Genomic DNA, 17,628 nt, shown 5'->3' with positions numbered 1-17,628 from the left:
CCCCCCCCCCCCCCCCCCCCCCCCCCAAAAAAAAAGAAAAGGAAAAAGCCCAATTAGAAGATCCGAGTTTGCTTAACATATCTACAACAGGAACCAACATATGTATCTCGTAATTGGTCTGCTTCAGAACTCATAAACTAAAAGAAACCATTATGTGCATCTCCAGTGGTAATCTCGTTCACGGAGAAACTTTGGAGAGTTTTTAATTTGTTCTCCTTGCATGAAAAATATATTTACTGTGAAATGTTTTATCTATGAAACAAAATTAGACATACAACATGTTTGATAATTATTTATTTATTTTTTTTGAAAATTGTACTTGTTTTCTCCCAAATTCCTAAAAGAAACAAGTTTTTTAAAACTATGTTGAAGTTCTCAAAACTTAGCTCGACTTTTGAAAACACTATATGAAAGTAGGGAAAAAAAAAAAAAAACTCATGGATGAAGGTATACTATTTATAAGTTTAGTTTTAAAAAATCAAAGCTAAAATTAAATGGTTATGAAAGAGGGCGAAAAGTTTTCAACATAAGAGAAGGCCTGGATAAAACTTTAGCAATGCATTCATTATATTACAACTTACCTAAATATTGCCTTAACATCAGCCTCATGTAAGGTTCGAGATAAAACACGCTGAAGGTACCCAACTTCCTGGATAGCGATGATTTCAACCCATGTCAATTGGAAATGTGTATAGAAACAAGGCAAAAAATAGTACAATTAAAAGCAAAGAGCCTTCAATCAAACTTGTGAAATAACTTATGCTGTTTTGCACCAACTACATTCTCACATGCAAAGTGCAAAAAAGGACTTGGATATTGAAGAGAAAGAACTAATCCCTTAATTGACATGGACACAAGATAGGCATCTAAAGTAACTAGAGAAACAGGCTCTTGTCAAACTTAGATGTACTGGTTTGATTAGTGAATTCATGTACCTACCTTGGTAAGGGATCGAGCAAACTGACTGGGCTGAGGGTCAGCATCCTCGAGTCTATTCCAACTTTCAACAATTTGCGGCAGGCCACGTAGATGTACTAATAACCTTTCCCTCATTATCTGGACCAGCTTAGTATGAATTTCATCTCGGTGAACTTTGTAATCCTAAATGATTAAATAATTCAATAAATGGTGCAAATAAATAGCAGACAGTTCTTGTAAACTTAGCTTTTATTAAAGAAATGACATTAATACAGAATCTTGTAACAGAAAGCTGTCCGAAAATTCAAGAGTAATAATACAGGGGCTATAACAGGAATCTAAAAATAGTACCAGAATAATTCAAAAGTTATATAGTGAACATATGCATACATACACACACATATAAGTTTAATAGAAAATTTGGTCTTGAAGAAATTTAAAATTTTCTCTATGGCTATAAAAGTTAGAACTTTGTTCTCATGGTTTAATAAAACCTTTCATAAATAGTCACGGAGGATTTTAGCAATAAGGACCAAATTTGCAATCTAACCAATTTTTTTTTTATTATTATCCAAACACTAACAATTAGGAAAAAAAAAAATGAAGCTATTCTGCAACTTCGAACAACAATTTAAAAATAAATTAGTTTGATCTTAGAAAATAACCAATTTACCAATCATCCAAGATAGCTAATAAATATATAATTTTTTCCTTAAAACGTGTCCCAGACTCTTCACTTTGTCTCACCCCATGCACCCAAAAAGATTGAATTCTTGTTTTCGCTCCCTTTAGTAAGTAGCTGCTCAATCAAATTTCGATGTCAATTGCATATGAATCTTTTGGGGTTGGTTACAGTGTTATTAAGTCCCCCACCCCCACCCCCTAAAATCATACATCAAGTGAACCAGCACCTACTGGACTTCAATCTAATTCCCATTCTAAAACATCTTCGTAACATAGACATATTTTTTTGGGGAAAAAAGAAGACATGTTACAATATGTTACCAGTAAGCACACATGGCTAATCAGCATAATCAATATACAACAAGTATGGGAAAAAAAATATACTTGAGCCACTCGATCAATCTCTGAGAGCAATAGTGTCTTTCGTGCCTCTGGTACCTTGAGAAAAAGGATTCTTCTCATTTCTAGGTCAAGTCATGAAAAGAAGGAAAACACGTCAAACTACTTCAAAATATTGAGCACTATAATAGTTCCCAATCCCATATTCACTATAAAAGAATATAAACTCCAGTGGTAAATACATTATAAATAGAAAAGATTATATTTTGAAACACAATGTTTTCGTAAAGCATTTTGCAGCTTTTATGTACCATTTAATCTTCTCGGGAATATTTAACTATCATGCTTAATGTTTAAATTCAGTGAACGCACAACAAAAGGTATAGGCCAGGTGGCTACATCCAACATGCTTCTGAAGGTTCCAAACAAGTATCAAACAAACATGATTGAGGGTCAACATTTCCTTTTTCTTTTTGTTTCTTATCCAAAAAAAAGTGTCAACATTTTCAATCATTATACTTCTAAAAATTCTATTCTCGGAATTGTAAATAAAATATAATGAACAATAATGTTTTATGAGAAACATAAATATTGGATTAAATATTAAGAAAGCTAATCATAAGTAGCATTATTTGTTGAAATATAATGAAAATACGAAGGTTTCCTTAGTGCTCTCCACAAAGATAATACAAACAATAGAACTCTCTAGATCGACATCTTTCCAAAGATGTACTCTCTGTATTAGGAACAGTTAGGCTCAAAATGCATTTTCCCGGTGCTTTGGGACTGATATCCCAGATGGTGTTCAGGTTTTGTTGTTTATTCTTTGGAATGCTTGGTACGTACTGTTTTATGGGAGATGTAGTTTGAAAGAACCACATGTTTAACAGAGAAAGAGAAGAGTGGGTAGAAGGAATCTATGACAGTTCTATCTTCATCTCTAAATGGTTTACTGTGTACAAAAACTTGTGTAGTTCTCTTTCTTTTTGATAAAACCAATTAGATCAGATCCTTGTGTTTTTCTTGAGAGAATTTACGTCCTCCCTTATTTGCATACATCTTCCTGATTTCTTCAAAATTCCAAAACAAGCTTTTTTCTTCCTTAAGAGAACAAAATGGAATCGTCAAATGATTCAAAGAAAGGAAGAAATTTCTTTTTAGTTTTAGTAGGCGATGGAAACATCGAGGGTTAAGCAAAACATGATTTCATAGACAAAAAGTTGATCGGGCTAAGAATAGCAATAATAGGGAATTAAAGTTGAAGCCTTCAAACTTTGTTACAACGTACCAGGAATAATGGCGAAGGTGAAACTGATAACTTGACTGGCAAGAGCCAAGTGTTTGGATGTGATGGACTTCAAACCAGACACCTGGAACAGCATACAAATTAAGTTTTTAGGAGGAAGAGCGACCAACCTACCATTTGAAAATCAGAGTTTCCATGGTAAGCATGATTGACCAAGCGCTATGCGCAAAAGATTTATAATATTCAAAGAACTACACATCAAGTTAAAAAAAAGAAAAAAGAAAAACCACATTATTTTCAATAAGTTTTTTTTAACAAGATACAAACTTATGTTTGAAATGAAAGAGGGTACTAGGAGAGAGAGAGAAAGTAAAATAAAAACAAGCAATGGTTTAACCGTCAACACACAAGGATATCACCATGTAAGTCCAAGGATTCAGATAATTTCATATTTACAAGTAAACTAGCAGCTAAAGCAACAAATCTAGAAGCATTATGTTAACAACATATATTGTGTCTAAACAAAGAACCTGCATAGCACCAGCTCCAAGAACAAGTTGACAAGTCCTTGTATTGAAAAACTTGAGAATTTCCACAACACGATGAACGATTTCAGAAGATAGTGCTGGCAAAGAATCATTCATGTCAACGTACTCAGACAACATCTTGAGCAAGATCAACCCACTGGGAAAAAACCATGAAAGAAGACAAACTTTATTTGAGACACCCAGCAAGAAAATATATTTCATGAAGCTAATCAAAATTAATAAACAATGTTGTACATCAGTTCCATCGTACTAAGGAAGGAAACAAATTGGGTTCAATGTGACAATGTGATGTCACAAGGAATAAAAGAGCTCCAAATAAAGACAGAACACCAAATAGATTAAGTCAGGATCAACGACTAGGCATCAACTAGTTGATTTAAGAATGATTGTGGAGGAAGAAAAGGTTCGATATCTAGTCCAGAAAAGGTATAAAAGAAAGAAACTGACCAGTTAACCATGTGATAACCAACGCCTTTGTATTGCAAAGTCAGAGAACTTGATTTTCCACGTTCCTTCACATTAGTATTGTTATTTTGTGTCGCAGGAATTGCAACATCAGCTTTACTGTTTTCAATTGTATCTGCAGGAGTAGGCTTCACATGTTCAGTATTCCTCCCAGAAATGTCACTTGAATCAACCTGTTCAGAGTGCTGTTGAGCATTGACACCACCTATAATGCGTGCATCTTCATTATTTGTAGCTACATCACTGTAGCTTTGATCCATATTACCCTGAGAATCATCAAGTTTTGCAGAAAGCAGCTCATGAAAACATAGTGATTCAGCTATGGTTTGAAATTCATCGGGAACATCCACTTCAACCCATGTTTCAACATCAAGCACTGCTTTTATTTTTGTCATCTACAATGTCATAAATTAATGAACCATGAATAATATTTAAGTAGGACAATAACTCAAAATAAATAAATCAATAAATAAAACGAAAATAAAAAACTTACACGAAATTCATGCTGAAAATCAACGAAAGCTTTGGCCTGGGACTGCAAAGTTCCACGAATGCTATATCCCAACCTTCCACCAATCTGTTTAAGTTAGAAGAATATTGGAATCATGAATATTCTGATTAGCTATAGATTCATATTCCTGATAATTTTCCCGAGTACCTTTTCAGTGGCCGTTATAAAATCTTGTGTAATGTTGTATATGCTTAAAAACTCCTGCAACCTCAGCTTTGGGTGAACTAGAATGCGAACACCAAGGAGTTTAGCCCATCTTCCATGAGCAGCATCACAAGCTGCAAAAACAGCTTCCGTATTTTCTCGCAGTACGTCAGCCCTGTTTACAATAAAATTGCTTCAACAGTAAATCAAATGTATCAAATAAAAAATTCAGCAAGTCAGCAGCAAACTTTTTATCAGAAAAAAAAAATCAATAAATTTCTGAGAAGTCCATTAAAAATGTGCTTCATAGCATCATACCCAAATCAGTTAGATTATGTTTCCTTACAGAAAGGGCAATTGCAAAAGAATAGATTTTGAATTACTGGTCTAAATAGTAGAAGCATAGCTACGATTATCTTTAACATAGGCATCTTCCTTGCTGTCCCAGCTCACAACAAGAATTGGTCTGGTGCAGCGTTAAGGCAGTAAGACTGTCCTAATTTTTAATTTTACTCTTTCCAAGCTTTCCTGAACGTTATAATTGTGATATTCTGGTCACTTTTGAGGAAGGTTGATCTCCTAGACTAAAACTTCTATTTGTAAGTTGAACTGAGCACATTTTATGCAAGGGCTAAATATTACTACTTAATCAACAAAATATAACAGTGATAGGGAGAGAATAGATGCATCCACCTGTATACCAAATACGGTAATTTGTATGGGGTGATTTACTTAATTGCACCCGCTTAGTTCTACTCAACTAAATTAGCACAGAACACCCCCCATAAACACACACATCACACGAAGGGAATTACCAATATATCATAAATAGGAAACAACACTTAACCTGAAATTTCTAGACATGTTTGAAGGGTTTGCCGCATCATTTGCTTTTCCCTGTAAGGAAGTAACCTTGGCAGCACCCTGAGGTACATGAGGAAGAGGCAAACCACCTTGGTTATCACTATCTTGAGCTGTACCAGAAGCTGCAGCACCTGTAGCAATTGCAGCAGCAACTGAATCCGCAGCATAATGGCCATCAAGGTTGCACATAATCCATTCGATAGACTTTTTCACTTCTGCAGCACGCACCAAATGTACCTGCATTCACTAAATGAAAAGAGATCATAATGCATCCAGTAAAATTCTAGCATGGTGAAAAGATTAGGGGGTGTTTGGGATGTTATGTGAAGTTATGGAGTATAAAGGTGTTTGGTCGGTAGGGTTAAACAATCTATGTTTGGGGTGCTGAATTTTTTAATTATGTTTGGGGTACAAAGTTGCTTAGTCTAGGTTTATCAAGTTTGTGTTTGATATGAAAAGTTATTTAACATGGAGTGACGAAGACAGTGTTTATGCTGGTTGTTATATTTTTTCTACATTTTTTTGTTGTACTACAAAACTAGAACCATATTGTTACTTTTTTTTGTTGTACTTCAAAATTTTCTTGGTGGTGTATCAAGCTTTAGCTTTATTTTTAATTTTTTAATTATTATTTTCTAATTATCCTCTAACTTTGATTTTTCTTTATTGGAAGGCTTTTTGTAAGTAGTTTCTTGGGCGGGGGAACCCTCATCCCTCGGCCCTTAGGTTGTTCTGCTTGCCCTTTTGGGTTATAAAGTCTCTGTTGTTTCTTATATAGAAAAGAAAAACAAAAAACAATTCTATCCCAAGTTCAATTCTCAACAAATTAAAACAGTATCAATCACAAACTGAGACCTTTTTTTAAACTTAAGAAGCACTGACATCAATATAATAATCTAATGTTTTAACTAAATAATCAATTAGAAGCAATTAAGGACAAATAAAGTGTATCATGGAGAGAGTACATTTAAGCAAGTAAAATTACCTGTACAATCTTGAAAATGGCATTTAAAAGTTGAACAAAACCTTCAGATGACAGGCCCCTCAGCTTGCTTGCGAGTGATGCTCCACCTAAATAACAACTTAATTGTAATATAATTCACATAAAAGAGAACAACAGGGAAATAAAGCAGCAGCATTAAAGAAACTTAAAAATTGCAGACTGGATGACACAAATTCGTCATGATAAAATATATCTTCACAAGAAACATATATGTATATGCGAGTGCACGCACACATATACACATACATACATATACATAAAGAAATTTAGAAGAATATTTTATAATGAAATAGGAAATAAATCTGACAAAGGCTAAAGGTCACAACATTTGTCATGATAAATCAAAGACTAACTATAGCCTATCACCTTATTGGGGATATGACTTCATTCAGGCTGTTGATTTCAGTTTGACTTTTTCCATTTAACCATGTGAAATTCATCCTCTTCAATGAAATTACTTCATATCATGTACAAATACAGGTGACGTTATTTTGTTTTATATTAAAAAAGACTAATCAAACATTAGTGTTGTCCACGCAAATGAATATACAGATTCAGCAACATCTCACCATCTGTATCCTTCGTTCTCTCTCCCGGTGCAAAATCTGAGTCTAGAGGTCTGACTAGAAGAACGGGAAGTAATTCTGCCACAGCATTCTTAATAGCAGTTTTCATATCAACTGTAACTGCATCACGATATAACCTCAACACAGAGGGAAGCTTGGCCTGGAGAGTAATATATATGCCATTATTTGATTCAGAACTGGAAAGTAATATACTTACATAGAAACAAACTTTTCAATAATATTTGAAAAGCTAAAAGAAAGGATAACAAGAACAAGCGTCAAAACCAATAGTCAAATAACTCTAATGCCCATAATCAAGTCATATCAAGAATCCTATCTAGAGTACATATCAACAGCTTTAAACTGACCATAAGACAGATAAATCAGAACACGCATTGAAATCTTGGTGGGGTGGGGGAGAGAGAATTGTTCCAGTGAAATTGTGGGTGATCAGTTACTGTCTTAATTTATTATTATTATTGAATAGGAAACAGTTCCACTGATGCTATGAAGTGTACAAGAGGGGAAAATCCCATCCAAATGAAATTTTATGTTGTTTCCTTTGTTCCAAAAAGTCCAAAATAAAGTCCTGTTGATATTGAGTCAAAGCAGTTACTGCCTCAATTGTATAAATAGCAAGATAAAATGATATGGTAGTTGATAGTTATGGTTATGGCTTTCAATGCGCAAATGAAGGATCAAACATCGAATCAGAGAGGAAGGATCAAAAAGCTATATTTCAACCAAAAAATGTAGTAGGATAATGAGAACTCACGGTCCTAAGCAATCCAATGATAATAGGAAGAAGACGATCACGGAAGTTGGAGGTTTCTTCCTCATCCAAGATACATGTTAACTTGACCTGCAACAGTTTGAATTCCACATGTTACATGCAAGAAAGTCATAAAACTAGCCCTCAACTAATGACAATAAAAGAAATAAGAAGCAGAAATAATTAAGATAAAGAAAAATAATATTCTTTACAAAGTAAGAATATATGGCAATAGTTAATCTACTACAGAGAAAAATTATAAGCAATCCTTCAGTTCAGCTAAATAGCAAAAGATAAACCGGAACACCAAAAAAACAAATATTTTCAAGGTATTATGTACTATTATTTTACTTACTTCATCCTTTCCATTCATTAAATTTGAAATGCTTGCTTTTGTTTCAGATATAATTACGAGATCAACATCTCCAGCATCATGAATTGAGGCACGCATAAATTCTGCTGAAAGAATGCTACACCACAAAACAAATATATTAATAGCTTCTCGAGGGAATTGAAAAAATATTATAATAAACTTGTATCTTACCTCCATAGCCACTCATTTTCAAAGTTACACAAACAATAAGATGCAAAATAAGACAGAAGCACGTCTTCATGTCATATATAAAAATAATCACACAATATGCTGTTTCTGTAAACATTTACAAGTTTTTACATATTTAACCTGGCATTTGTCTTATCATGTCACTGAGTGAATTTTTCTCGTTTTTATCGTAGGCAACTATCGCAGCAAGATAACCAGGGTCACAGTTCTAAATTTAAATGAATATACCAGACTATTGAGTCTGCCAGGAACCATACAGCTCAAAGATTTTTTGGGGTAGACTTTAATCACCTTGGTCTGGCCCAGTGGTTAATTGTCTCATAGAATTAATGGAGGTACGCATCAACTAAGACACTCAGTTAAAAATAATAAGAATAAATTGTGATAAATTTCAAGATTTAGCTTAAAGAAAATGGACCTTCAAGAAACAAAAGTATTAATTGTTCAACTAGTGAATCAAAATTATAGGAAGACTCAATTCACCTTTTAAACCTGCTGATGAATTTCCTAGAAACTTAATATAATTATATAGTTTTTTCTTTTCATTGATTAAAAAAAAAAAAAAAGAAGAAATGAAATGGACAGCCATTTCTATACCAACATGGAATTTAACAGTTCCCCTCATGATTAAGGTCGTTTGGAATGGGCATGGCACTATATTGAATATTTTGATGGTTAATGCATGCAGTATATAGCATGGTTCAGAATGGAAAGCTGTTAAATGTAATGATAGATGAGATTCCCCAACGTGCACTAAAGAAGTAACTGGATGTTTATAAACGCCTAAAACTTCTTTCTTAAGTGTTTCTCATTTGTACAAAAATAAATTGAAAATATTACCTGGTTATGGATTCAAGTGATGCTGCCACATGATCACGGAGGTGGCGAAAGCAATGTAGACCGGCAAGTTCATCACCCTCCTAAAGCACAAACACATGAGAAACTGAACTAATAAATATTTACTTTCAAACCAACGAAGAAACTTTTGGGTGATCTGATTCTGAACCAACATAATATCGTTCCTTCCAACTAAAAAGACTATGAGGATTCTATGTTGAAGTAACCGGACTAAATAAATCCCCTATCATCATAAATAAGAAAATGAATTCGGTGCTTGAGAGTTTTACTAGAAGAATTGAGAAATGACGTAACCTATTTGGAATCTTCCACTTTCCCAAACTTCTCATTATTTCAACATTTTAGGAAGCAATTTAAGCCCTCTCTAACTCGTCAATTTAAACCTTTCAGCTTCTCCACAAACACATAGCCCAACCGACTTTGGAAGTACATTGAATTCCACCAAGACTCAACTTTTGCTAAGAACTGCAGATGATCAAACCAAAGACTTTCAAACCTGAAAGGAGAAGAGCCTCCTTTGATGTTACCCGAAGACAAAAGAAGAGGAAAATAATATGAAGTGGTTTGAATAATCAAGCCTAACTCCACGTCTCTGAAGTGATCAACCCAACCATGTGGGACTATAGATCTGTTCATACGCATGCTTGAGAGGGCATCCTTAAAAGAATACCAAGTGAAGTTATCGCTTTTCATGGAAAAATAAAAAATCCTCAGTAAGAGTATTAAATTGTCACATGCTTATGGTAATATAACACCCTCTTAAATTTTCAACGATTCATCTGACAATATGAAAATCTCCTCCTATACACCAGTGATTCATACATAGGCCATAAAGGTCATAGTGCTCTTGTCAAACCATATCTCTAGCCTTCAGCATGGAAGGACCATACATGTCGATCATCCAACCCCTAAAACAATCAAAGCAGGCAATCTTAATGGAGATAGAGAAATAGCCCAAAAACAAATCCAATACCGTAATGTTTATGAGGTTCCACATAATAAGAATCCCTCCCAAAGTTCCCACATTCTCTAAGAGAGACCAGCCAATATGTCCCAAGCTCCAGAGACTTAATAATCTTCTTATCTAACTCCTCTAATTTGGTTTCGATTAGCCGATAACTATAAATACAAACATGAGCCAAGAAAGAGATCACCTACTGAATAATTTGATTTCAGAAGAAAGCTACAATAGTTACTTTTCACCTTGACTGCAGCCTCCAAGAAATCAACGAGGCAAGAATTTCAGTCGAAATAATCCAAGAAACCTCCAAAGGCACCCACAGCTTTAAATGTTTCCATGCTCTAGAGGTGCAAGGGATGTTTCTCAATTTAACCCAGCTCCCATAAGAAGGGACAACACTAATTCGACCATGAATGAGAGGATTCCAAAGATCCATCTTAGTTGTAATAGGCCCCAAAAGGACCCACCCTTTGTAACAAGAATAGAGCACACTCCATAGCAAGGCATTTAAAGAGGGCTTTGTCAAGTTGACATGGGTTGATAATGAAGAAGAATTTAGTCTATGCTTGGAGTGGTTCAAGAACCTTAACCCAGACATTGTGATAGTGTAATCCCTATGGTTTCTTCTCAATTCAAATGCCTTAACATCTGTTCTGCCTACTTTTGTTGTGAACTACAAGCATCCCATACATTCAATCTTTGATTTTTCCACGGTTTTTTTTCTTTTTCTTTTTACCATTTTTTAGAGCCTTTTTGAGAGGTATCGGGAGCCTTTTTCCTACCAATGGAGAAATCACGTGGTTTGTCTTCTTTTTCTTTTAAAAAGTCAGGAAAAAGCGTTTTGGAAGCTGTCCAACCTTTGAAGTCTTCAAAATGGATGACAATGTTTCTCTTGCCCCTTGAACTCTAAACTTTGGTTAACTAGACAAAGTTGTCACTTTTGTTCGTCATCTTTTGCAGCCAAATGAAGCCTCTATTGCACTCCATTTCCTAAATAACTTATGTGAACAATGAGTATAGAGCAAGTCTTCCAATGCATAAACTACCTAGAAAACAATGATTTCTTCAACGGTAACTTCGAAGGAATGTTTAATGTGTCTTTCCACAATCGTTATTTTTTTTTTGTCAAAAGAAACCAAAAAATGTATTCTCGATCTTCACTGCCTTCTTTTCCATTTTTATTGTTCCTGTTTATGAGAAAGTTGATTACGAACATGATTGCCCATCTATGGTAGATTGGAGTGGTGACGGGGGGACAAGGTTTTGCTTAGAGAGAGAGAATACTTCATCTCCCTAAAAGAAGCCAATCTACCCAGATTCTTGTATATATACCTCCATTTTTATTAAATTGTATATTTCTTACTTCAAAAGCTAATAAATAATTTAAACAAAAAACATTAAAAAAAATTAACTAAATGTAGAAATAGGGGCAGTATAGAACATATCAACACCATATTGTCAACACCCTAGACTAAGAATGAAACTTGTATAGGACAGACAAACATTATAGTTAAAAGTAAAAACTATCTAATTCATTGGATGAGAAAATACCAGAAGATGTAATAAATCATCAGTCACATCCAAGGCTCCAGCACAATCTGCCGATGCTACAAGCTGCACGAACAAAAGTATAAATCAATTGGTACTAGCTTCGACCATCACTACCAGATAAGAGTCCTATGGCTGATACCATACCCTTATGAAAAGTAAAGAGAAGTTACGTGGTATATGTTTTTTCTTTCGCTATCACCAAGTTTTGTTGAAGGTTTATTAAATAAAAAAATCAACATTGGTCTTCCAGAAAGAATGTAAAGTAATCCAACTGAGGAAACAAAAACTTAAGTTTCATCAAGACTCCATCCGCCCAATACTTCAGGAAAGACTCCTATTTCTATTTAATCAAACCTCCCACAAAATACCTCTAATGGCATTGACCATAAAATTTTGGGTTTCTTTGAGAAGTTATGACAACAGTAGAACCCAAAATAAGGTGTATGGTCTCTCTCAGGGGTAATACAACCTGATTCCATGCCAAAACGGAACTAAAGGAAAAGGTGATCTGTCCATTCTAAATTTCTTCTACACACGACACACTAACTTGGAGAAAGACGAGCAAGAATTCTTCAGTTGAATTTTATCCAGCATGCTAAGACATCTTGACAGAAGAACCATACAAGCTTTATTTTCTTAGGATAGCGATGTATCTGGATTTCCTTGTTGATCTCAAGTCTGTGTCTAAAAACTATTGCGTAAGTCCTGAATACATTAGCTTCCCGCATCATTCTAGAAGTATTGGCAAATTTTCATTGTTTTTTAATTACTAACAGCTTCAAGATCAAACATGGTCATAGGATTGTGCAATAAAAGGTCCAATTATAAGGTTTCAAGCCTTCGGACAACAGTTGTTATTTGCTATGACCAAATGCATCGACCACAACAAGTACACGAGTTAAGGACTTGCGAATAAAAGGCACTTCCCAGAAAGCACAAAAAAACCATAGCAAGTAAATTGAACCATAAGTATGATGAAATGGACTGATTAAGGTACCATTTCAAAGCTAAAATGGACTGATTGAAGTACCAAATTAAGAGCTAAAGTGGACTAATTAAAGTACCAATTTAAGAGCTGAAATGGCCTGATTAACGTATAAAATGAGCTTCAATTTCTGCTGAAGAGCCAACAAATTGTTCCTGGTCGCATTCTGCTCCTGAATTTGCCTGGCAGAGTCCACTAAATCAACATCCAAGAGCCGTATGGTCTCCTTTAATTGCCGTAGCCGGCTACATCCCTCCACAATCTTCACATTTAAGTCTTGTAGCTGCCCCTGAGCCTCGAAGAAAGAATTGGAACGCAGTGAAATTTCCTTGACCAAATGCAACTCCACGACATCTAAATAATGCGAAAGCTTCTCTTGCAGCACTAAATTCTGCGATACATTCAAGAAGGGGCACGCTGCACGGAATGTCGCCCCGTCCTCCAATGCGAAATCTTCCTTAAAGTAAAGCGCCGGAACCTCTCTCAAACATGCCACAAGGGCTTCCCCCTGGCCCCCAATGCTATCCAAGCCACCGTTCTCTTTGCTGGAATGGTTTCGTATGTCCTCGAATCGGTTATAAGAATCGGAGATCAAGGCCGTGTAGTTGTTAAAATCGAATCGAGTAACTTCCGATGAGGCTGTGGAGGATGTGAGGGGAATAAACTCAGGTGGGGTGACGGTGGAGGAAGAGGACCACCAGCCAACCCAGGACGCATCGGACTTGCCAGCGTGAGGGTTGTTGAGAATTGAAGACAAGCTCTGGCTGCTGGCATCGGGGTTGGATTTAGGCGAGGAGGATGAAGTAGTTCGACCAAGAGTCGTTTCTCTACTGAGAAGGCTGGAATATTCGGTCGGGGACCTTCCCGATTGGGAAGGCTGGGAGTCCATGCTCAAAGTCTTAGAATCATGAACTAATGGCGGGTTCCAAAGATGGCATTCAGTAGATGAATTCCAATCGCGAGAGAGATCGAGATGATGAAGTGCTTCGGATGGATCTCAATCACCAGATGGGAAAGGAATGATGAAGAAAACAGAGGTTGTGGACGCCGCTGGATGAAGGAAAGAGAGAGAAAATAAGAGTTGGCAATGCAAGTCCGGTGCCGCGGTAGATCTCGTTCAAGAATTCCGTGCGCGCCTCGCCTCTCGCCTCTCGCCTCTCGCCTCTATGAAGTGGAATCCACCTCCACCTCCGCCTCCGCCGATTCCACACCGTTGATTACACAATTACACATTATTATTTAATTGATTGTTATTTTCTTTACTCTCTTCCAATATAACAATTTTCCAATATAACAATTTTCCAATTTTCCAATTTTCCAATTTTCCAATTGCCCAACCCAACAGCTACGCAAACCAGATTGTTACTCTAATGCCCTGAAATTAATAGTTCAATTGATGAATGAATTTCGTTCAATATTATTTTTTTTTATATTTATTTGTCATTTTCTTAAGTGAGTGTCACATGGAGCGGAAAAGGAAAATCATTTCTATAAACCAAACCAAACCAAACCAAACGTTACAGCCATTATCTCATGTGCTCAACCTCTAAACTTCCCCTTATCAGATTTAACTAAAAGCTAGAATTTCACCTTTTAGTTTAATAATATTTCATAAATCATCGCACTTGATAATTTCATTAAACCAATTCTAACAATTTTACTTGTAGGTAGGAAAGAGATTACAAAAATATTTTAATCTCAATGGGTCAGAAGAGTACATCTCTTTTTTTCTCTTATTTTGTTTTGTTTTAAAGTGAATCTAGCTATTAAAATTATCAAGCAATGGTTTACTAGTAGAAACACAAGGATTGAAGTCCGTTTATGAACCCTTCAAACACATCCCAGAATCTAAGCCACGCTCTATCTCATAAATAAACTCTATCCAAGAAGATATGATATGATATAATCACTTGATCTACACAATCCTAACCCTGAACAATTAAGAATCAGGGTTAGAAGAATAAGATGCTAGAATAATTGATTGTAATGAAAAAGGATCTGTACAACTAATAAGCTGCATCTTCATTGCAACCGTCATGGTTGAACTTTGTTGGCAGATTGTAGACCTGATTGAAGCCTGCTTTGAAAATGTGCTTCTAGCCTGCAAATAACTTGGGTAAGCCAACATGAGGTACACAAACACAAAGCTAACATGAGGTAATCGTACCTTGTTGCACATTTATAGTAAATAGTCTCGGGAGCATTGTATGTGCGCGCATTACCAAACATTCTTCTCACATCTGCGACAAACATCTCGAAAGTAACGTAATATTGTTCTGACTCCACCCTTTTAGCCATCGTTTTTAGATCTACAGCATCATGGTCAAATAATGAGATTTTTTTGAATGTCATCAGAAGTTACAAATTGACCTATCACATAATAACACGACTACAAGGGATCCAAAGAATGCAGCAAAGATCCAGGAGACGAATTTGCTAAGTTGGGAGTTCTTACCCACTGGATCCTTAATGATTTCATAATAATCAGGTACGTCACGAGAATCCACCGGTTCCTTGAATGGCCAAGCGTCAACATGGTCATGCATTGACTGGTATGGTGGAAAATAGCAGTAAGAATAAATTAACAGATACAAGTACAACGCAGCAAATAGAAGAAACTAGTACATAAATATGGAAATGCAATGTAAACTTGAACGAGAAACTAGCCTTGAGAAGTGAGCGCATGAACGCAGTCAAATGCTTTTGATTTGAGATCCCGTCAGCAGAGTTTAAGGCTCTGTAACGTGAGAAGCCCCATTGATCAGGCGTCCATCCAGCCTCCTCTATTATCAAAAGTAGCATGCCATCAAAATTTTTCTCAAGTGACGAACCTTTTTGGTAGCGAGGGTAGTAAAAAATCTACACCATTCCAAAACGTTGAGAGAAAGAAACCTTAAGGATAAAGCAAGTGGTTTTCTGGTGTTAGAGAATGAAAAACTAAAATGGTTTTCTGGTGTTAGGAATAGTTTCTAAAGTACTTTTGTTGCAGGAGAACCAAGCCAAAGAAGTGAATGATAACCACAACCAAACTCAAAGACCAAAGGTAGAATCTTACTCAAACCCGGGATTTCCTCAACTTTGACGGATCTTTTGGGAGCTCCTGGCTCCTTCTGAACAACCAAGACTTGATTAGACTCAATACAGAAATAGGAATTCATCACTCAATAAAATTAGGAAAAAGAAAAGTTTAAGAGGAAACTTTGACTTTGTGATTAGGAGAGGAAAATGGAATCTTAATTATCACAACATGAGAAAAATTCAAAAGTGAGTTTTAATAAAAAGGAAAATAGACAAAAGGTTTACATATTCCAGTGGAACAGCCTATCTCTTTGCCAAGGGGAAACTACAACTAGAAGGACAAAAGGAAGGTAATAAAAGACTGACGTTGACAATCATACCTTTTGTAAATCAAGTCCAGGATAAACAATGTGGCAGTTCGAAAGCTCTCTTATCTTCTCATCAATTGCCTACATTAAACAAGAGAGAAGAATTCAAAAATATATATACACTACAACCCAACCATTAAAAGAATTGGTCAAATCGATAGTGCTAAGTGGCTAACATTTCAATGTTCCACCTCTGCCCAGATTCTTCTAGTTCAAGCCAATCACAAGCATTCTTATAAAACTTCTTCTGATTAGTAATTATCTAAGTTTAAGTTCGACAAAAAATTTCTTTTAAATAATATTACCAAGTAACTCTTAACAAAAATTTTTTAGGTAGTTTGTCTTTGGTGCACTCCCAGATTTGAGTTGAGTTGTTTCCATGTCTTTGAAACGACTGTTTATTAACGGAATAAACAAAAGAGGAATGGAGTCAACTCAGCTCAACCCATTTGAGGGTTGGATTCACTAGAGACCATAAAGATCAAAGACCAACTGGCATTGAGATGGTGGTGGTACAAATTGGTAGTGAGACGGACAACCCACAACTTCATTTTGTAAGAGTGGGTGAAGAAGAATGAAAAATTCTTTTGAGTACCACAGGATATGTGAGTCATAAAGGAGACCATCAAATCGGTTAAGGGTACTGAACTTTGTGAAGGCGTGGTGCTCACCCTACCAAATGTCACAGTGGTAGAGGATTTTTTCCACTACTATTGGCAAGTTCAGATGTAACTTTGTGAACGTAGTTGCATGGAAATAAAATTTTAACCGAACTACATGTTAACCCTTGAAAGAAAAATCCAGCTAAAAGAACTAAAGCTTCATCCATTTTTCAGATTTCAATCATCTATAGCTGCATGAACGTGAAATTTTATTAAAACTAAACATTTGAATATGCAATGATCAAGACATCTTGCCTGCCTCTGACGGCGAATCATTGTAGACAAATCAGTGTATGGAAGTTTTGGATCGATTTTGCATTCCATAAGAATTCCTCCATCATAGTCTTTAATGTACCTGAAAAGAATAAGTAGTTAAAAAAAAATTCGATTGACCTAGCTTTGTAAGAGAGAACTTAGAAATCAAAATTATTACTGTGTTTTATTGTTAGCCTTGACTTTTGGGTACATTTGAAACTGATATTTAATTGCACTATTTAGTCATACATGGGTATTTTTATTTTTTTTATGTCAATAAAGACAAAAAAAAAAAAAAAAAAAAAAAAAAAAAAAAAAAAAAAAAAAAAAAAAAAAAAAAAAAAAAAA

The 17,628-nt window shown here is 35.4% G+C and overlaps 2 protein-coding genes across 3 annotated transcripts in view; both read right to left on the bottom strand.

Annotated features, from left to right (window-relative positions):
* LOC111433683 (vacuolar protein sorting-associated protein 54, chloroplastic-like) overlaps positions 1 to 14,253 on the bottom strand; it is a 15,762-nt gene extending 1,509 nt beyond the window's left edge. The window contains exons 1-16 of the mRNA XM_023070834.1: positions 13,057 to 14,253; positions 11,993 to 12,055; positions 9,463 to 9,542; positions 8,416 to 8,530; positions 8,064 to 8,150; positions 7,292 to 7,448; positions 6,705 to 6,790; positions 5,703 to 5,956; positions 4,859 to 5,030; positions 4,694 to 4,777; positions 4,183 to 4,595; positions 3,718 to 3,871; positions 3,230 to 3,311; positions 1,987 to 2,066; positions 940 to 1,101; positions 582 to 649 (exon numbers count right to left, since the gene is read on the bottom strand). Coding sequence (XP_022926602.1) covers positions 582 to 649; positions 940 to 1,101; positions 1,987 to 2,066; positions 3,230 to 3,311; positions 3,718 to 3,871; positions 4,183 to 4,595; positions 4,694 to 4,777; positions 4,859 to 5,030; positions 5,703 to 5,956; positions 6,705 to 6,790; positions 7,292 to 7,448; positions 8,064 to 8,150; positions 8,416 to 8,530; positions 9,463 to 9,542; positions 11,993 to 12,055; positions 13,057 to 13,866 — 2,867 coding nt within the window. The 5' untranslated portion in view covers positions 13,867 to 14,253. The remainder of the gene's footprint in view (positions 1 to 581; positions 650 to 939; positions 1,102 to 1,986; positions 2,067 to 3,229; positions 3,312 to 3,717; positions 3,872 to 4,182; positions 4,596 to 4,693; positions 4,778 to 4,858; positions 5,031 to 5,702; positions 5,957 to 6,704; positions 6,791 to 7,291; positions 7,449 to 8,063; positions 8,151 to 8,415; positions 8,531 to 9,462; positions 9,543 to 11,992; positions 12,056 to 13,056) is intronic.
* A 559-nt stretch (positions 14,254 to 14,812) lies between these two features.
* LOC111433879 (histone acetyltransferase GCN5-like) overlaps positions 14,813 to 17,628 on the bottom strand; it is a 10,010-nt gene continuing 7,194 nt past the window's right edge. Inside the window, exons 7-13 of one of the 2 annotated variants that reach the window (XM_023071133.1) lie at positions 17,281 to 17,380; positions 16,376 to 16,444; positions 16,033 to 16,084; positions 15,645 to 15,760; positions 15,433 to 15,526; positions 15,145 to 15,286; positions 14,813 to 15,078 (exon numbers count right to left, since the gene is read on the bottom strand). In XM_023071133.1, coding sequence (XP_022926901.1) covers positions 15,012 to 15,078; positions 15,145 to 15,286; positions 15,433 to 15,526; positions 15,645 to 15,760; positions 16,033 to 16,084; positions 16,376 to 16,444; positions 17,281 to 17,380 — 640 coding nt within the window. In that variant the 3' untranslated portion in view covers positions 14,813 to 15,011. Of the gene's footprint in view, positions 15,079 to 15,144; positions 15,287 to 15,432; positions 15,527 to 15,644; positions 15,761 to 16,032; positions 16,088 to 16,375; positions 16,445 to 17,280; positions 17,381 to 17,628 lie in introns of both variants that reach the window. The other variant, XM_023071132.1, reaches the window with a different exon arrangement.

Source organism: Cucurbita moschata, unplaced genomic scaffold (genome assembly GCF_002738365.1).
Source record: "Cucurbita moschata cultivar Rifu unplaced genomic scaffold, Cmos_1.0 Cmo_Scf00043, whole genome shotgun sequence".
In the NCBI taxonomy this organism is placed as follows: Eukaryota; Viridiplantae; Streptophyta; class Magnoliopsida; order Cucurbitales; family Cucurbitaceae; genus Cucurbita; species Cucurbita moschata.
This window is presented reverse-complemented; position numbering and strand designations above follow the sequence as displayed.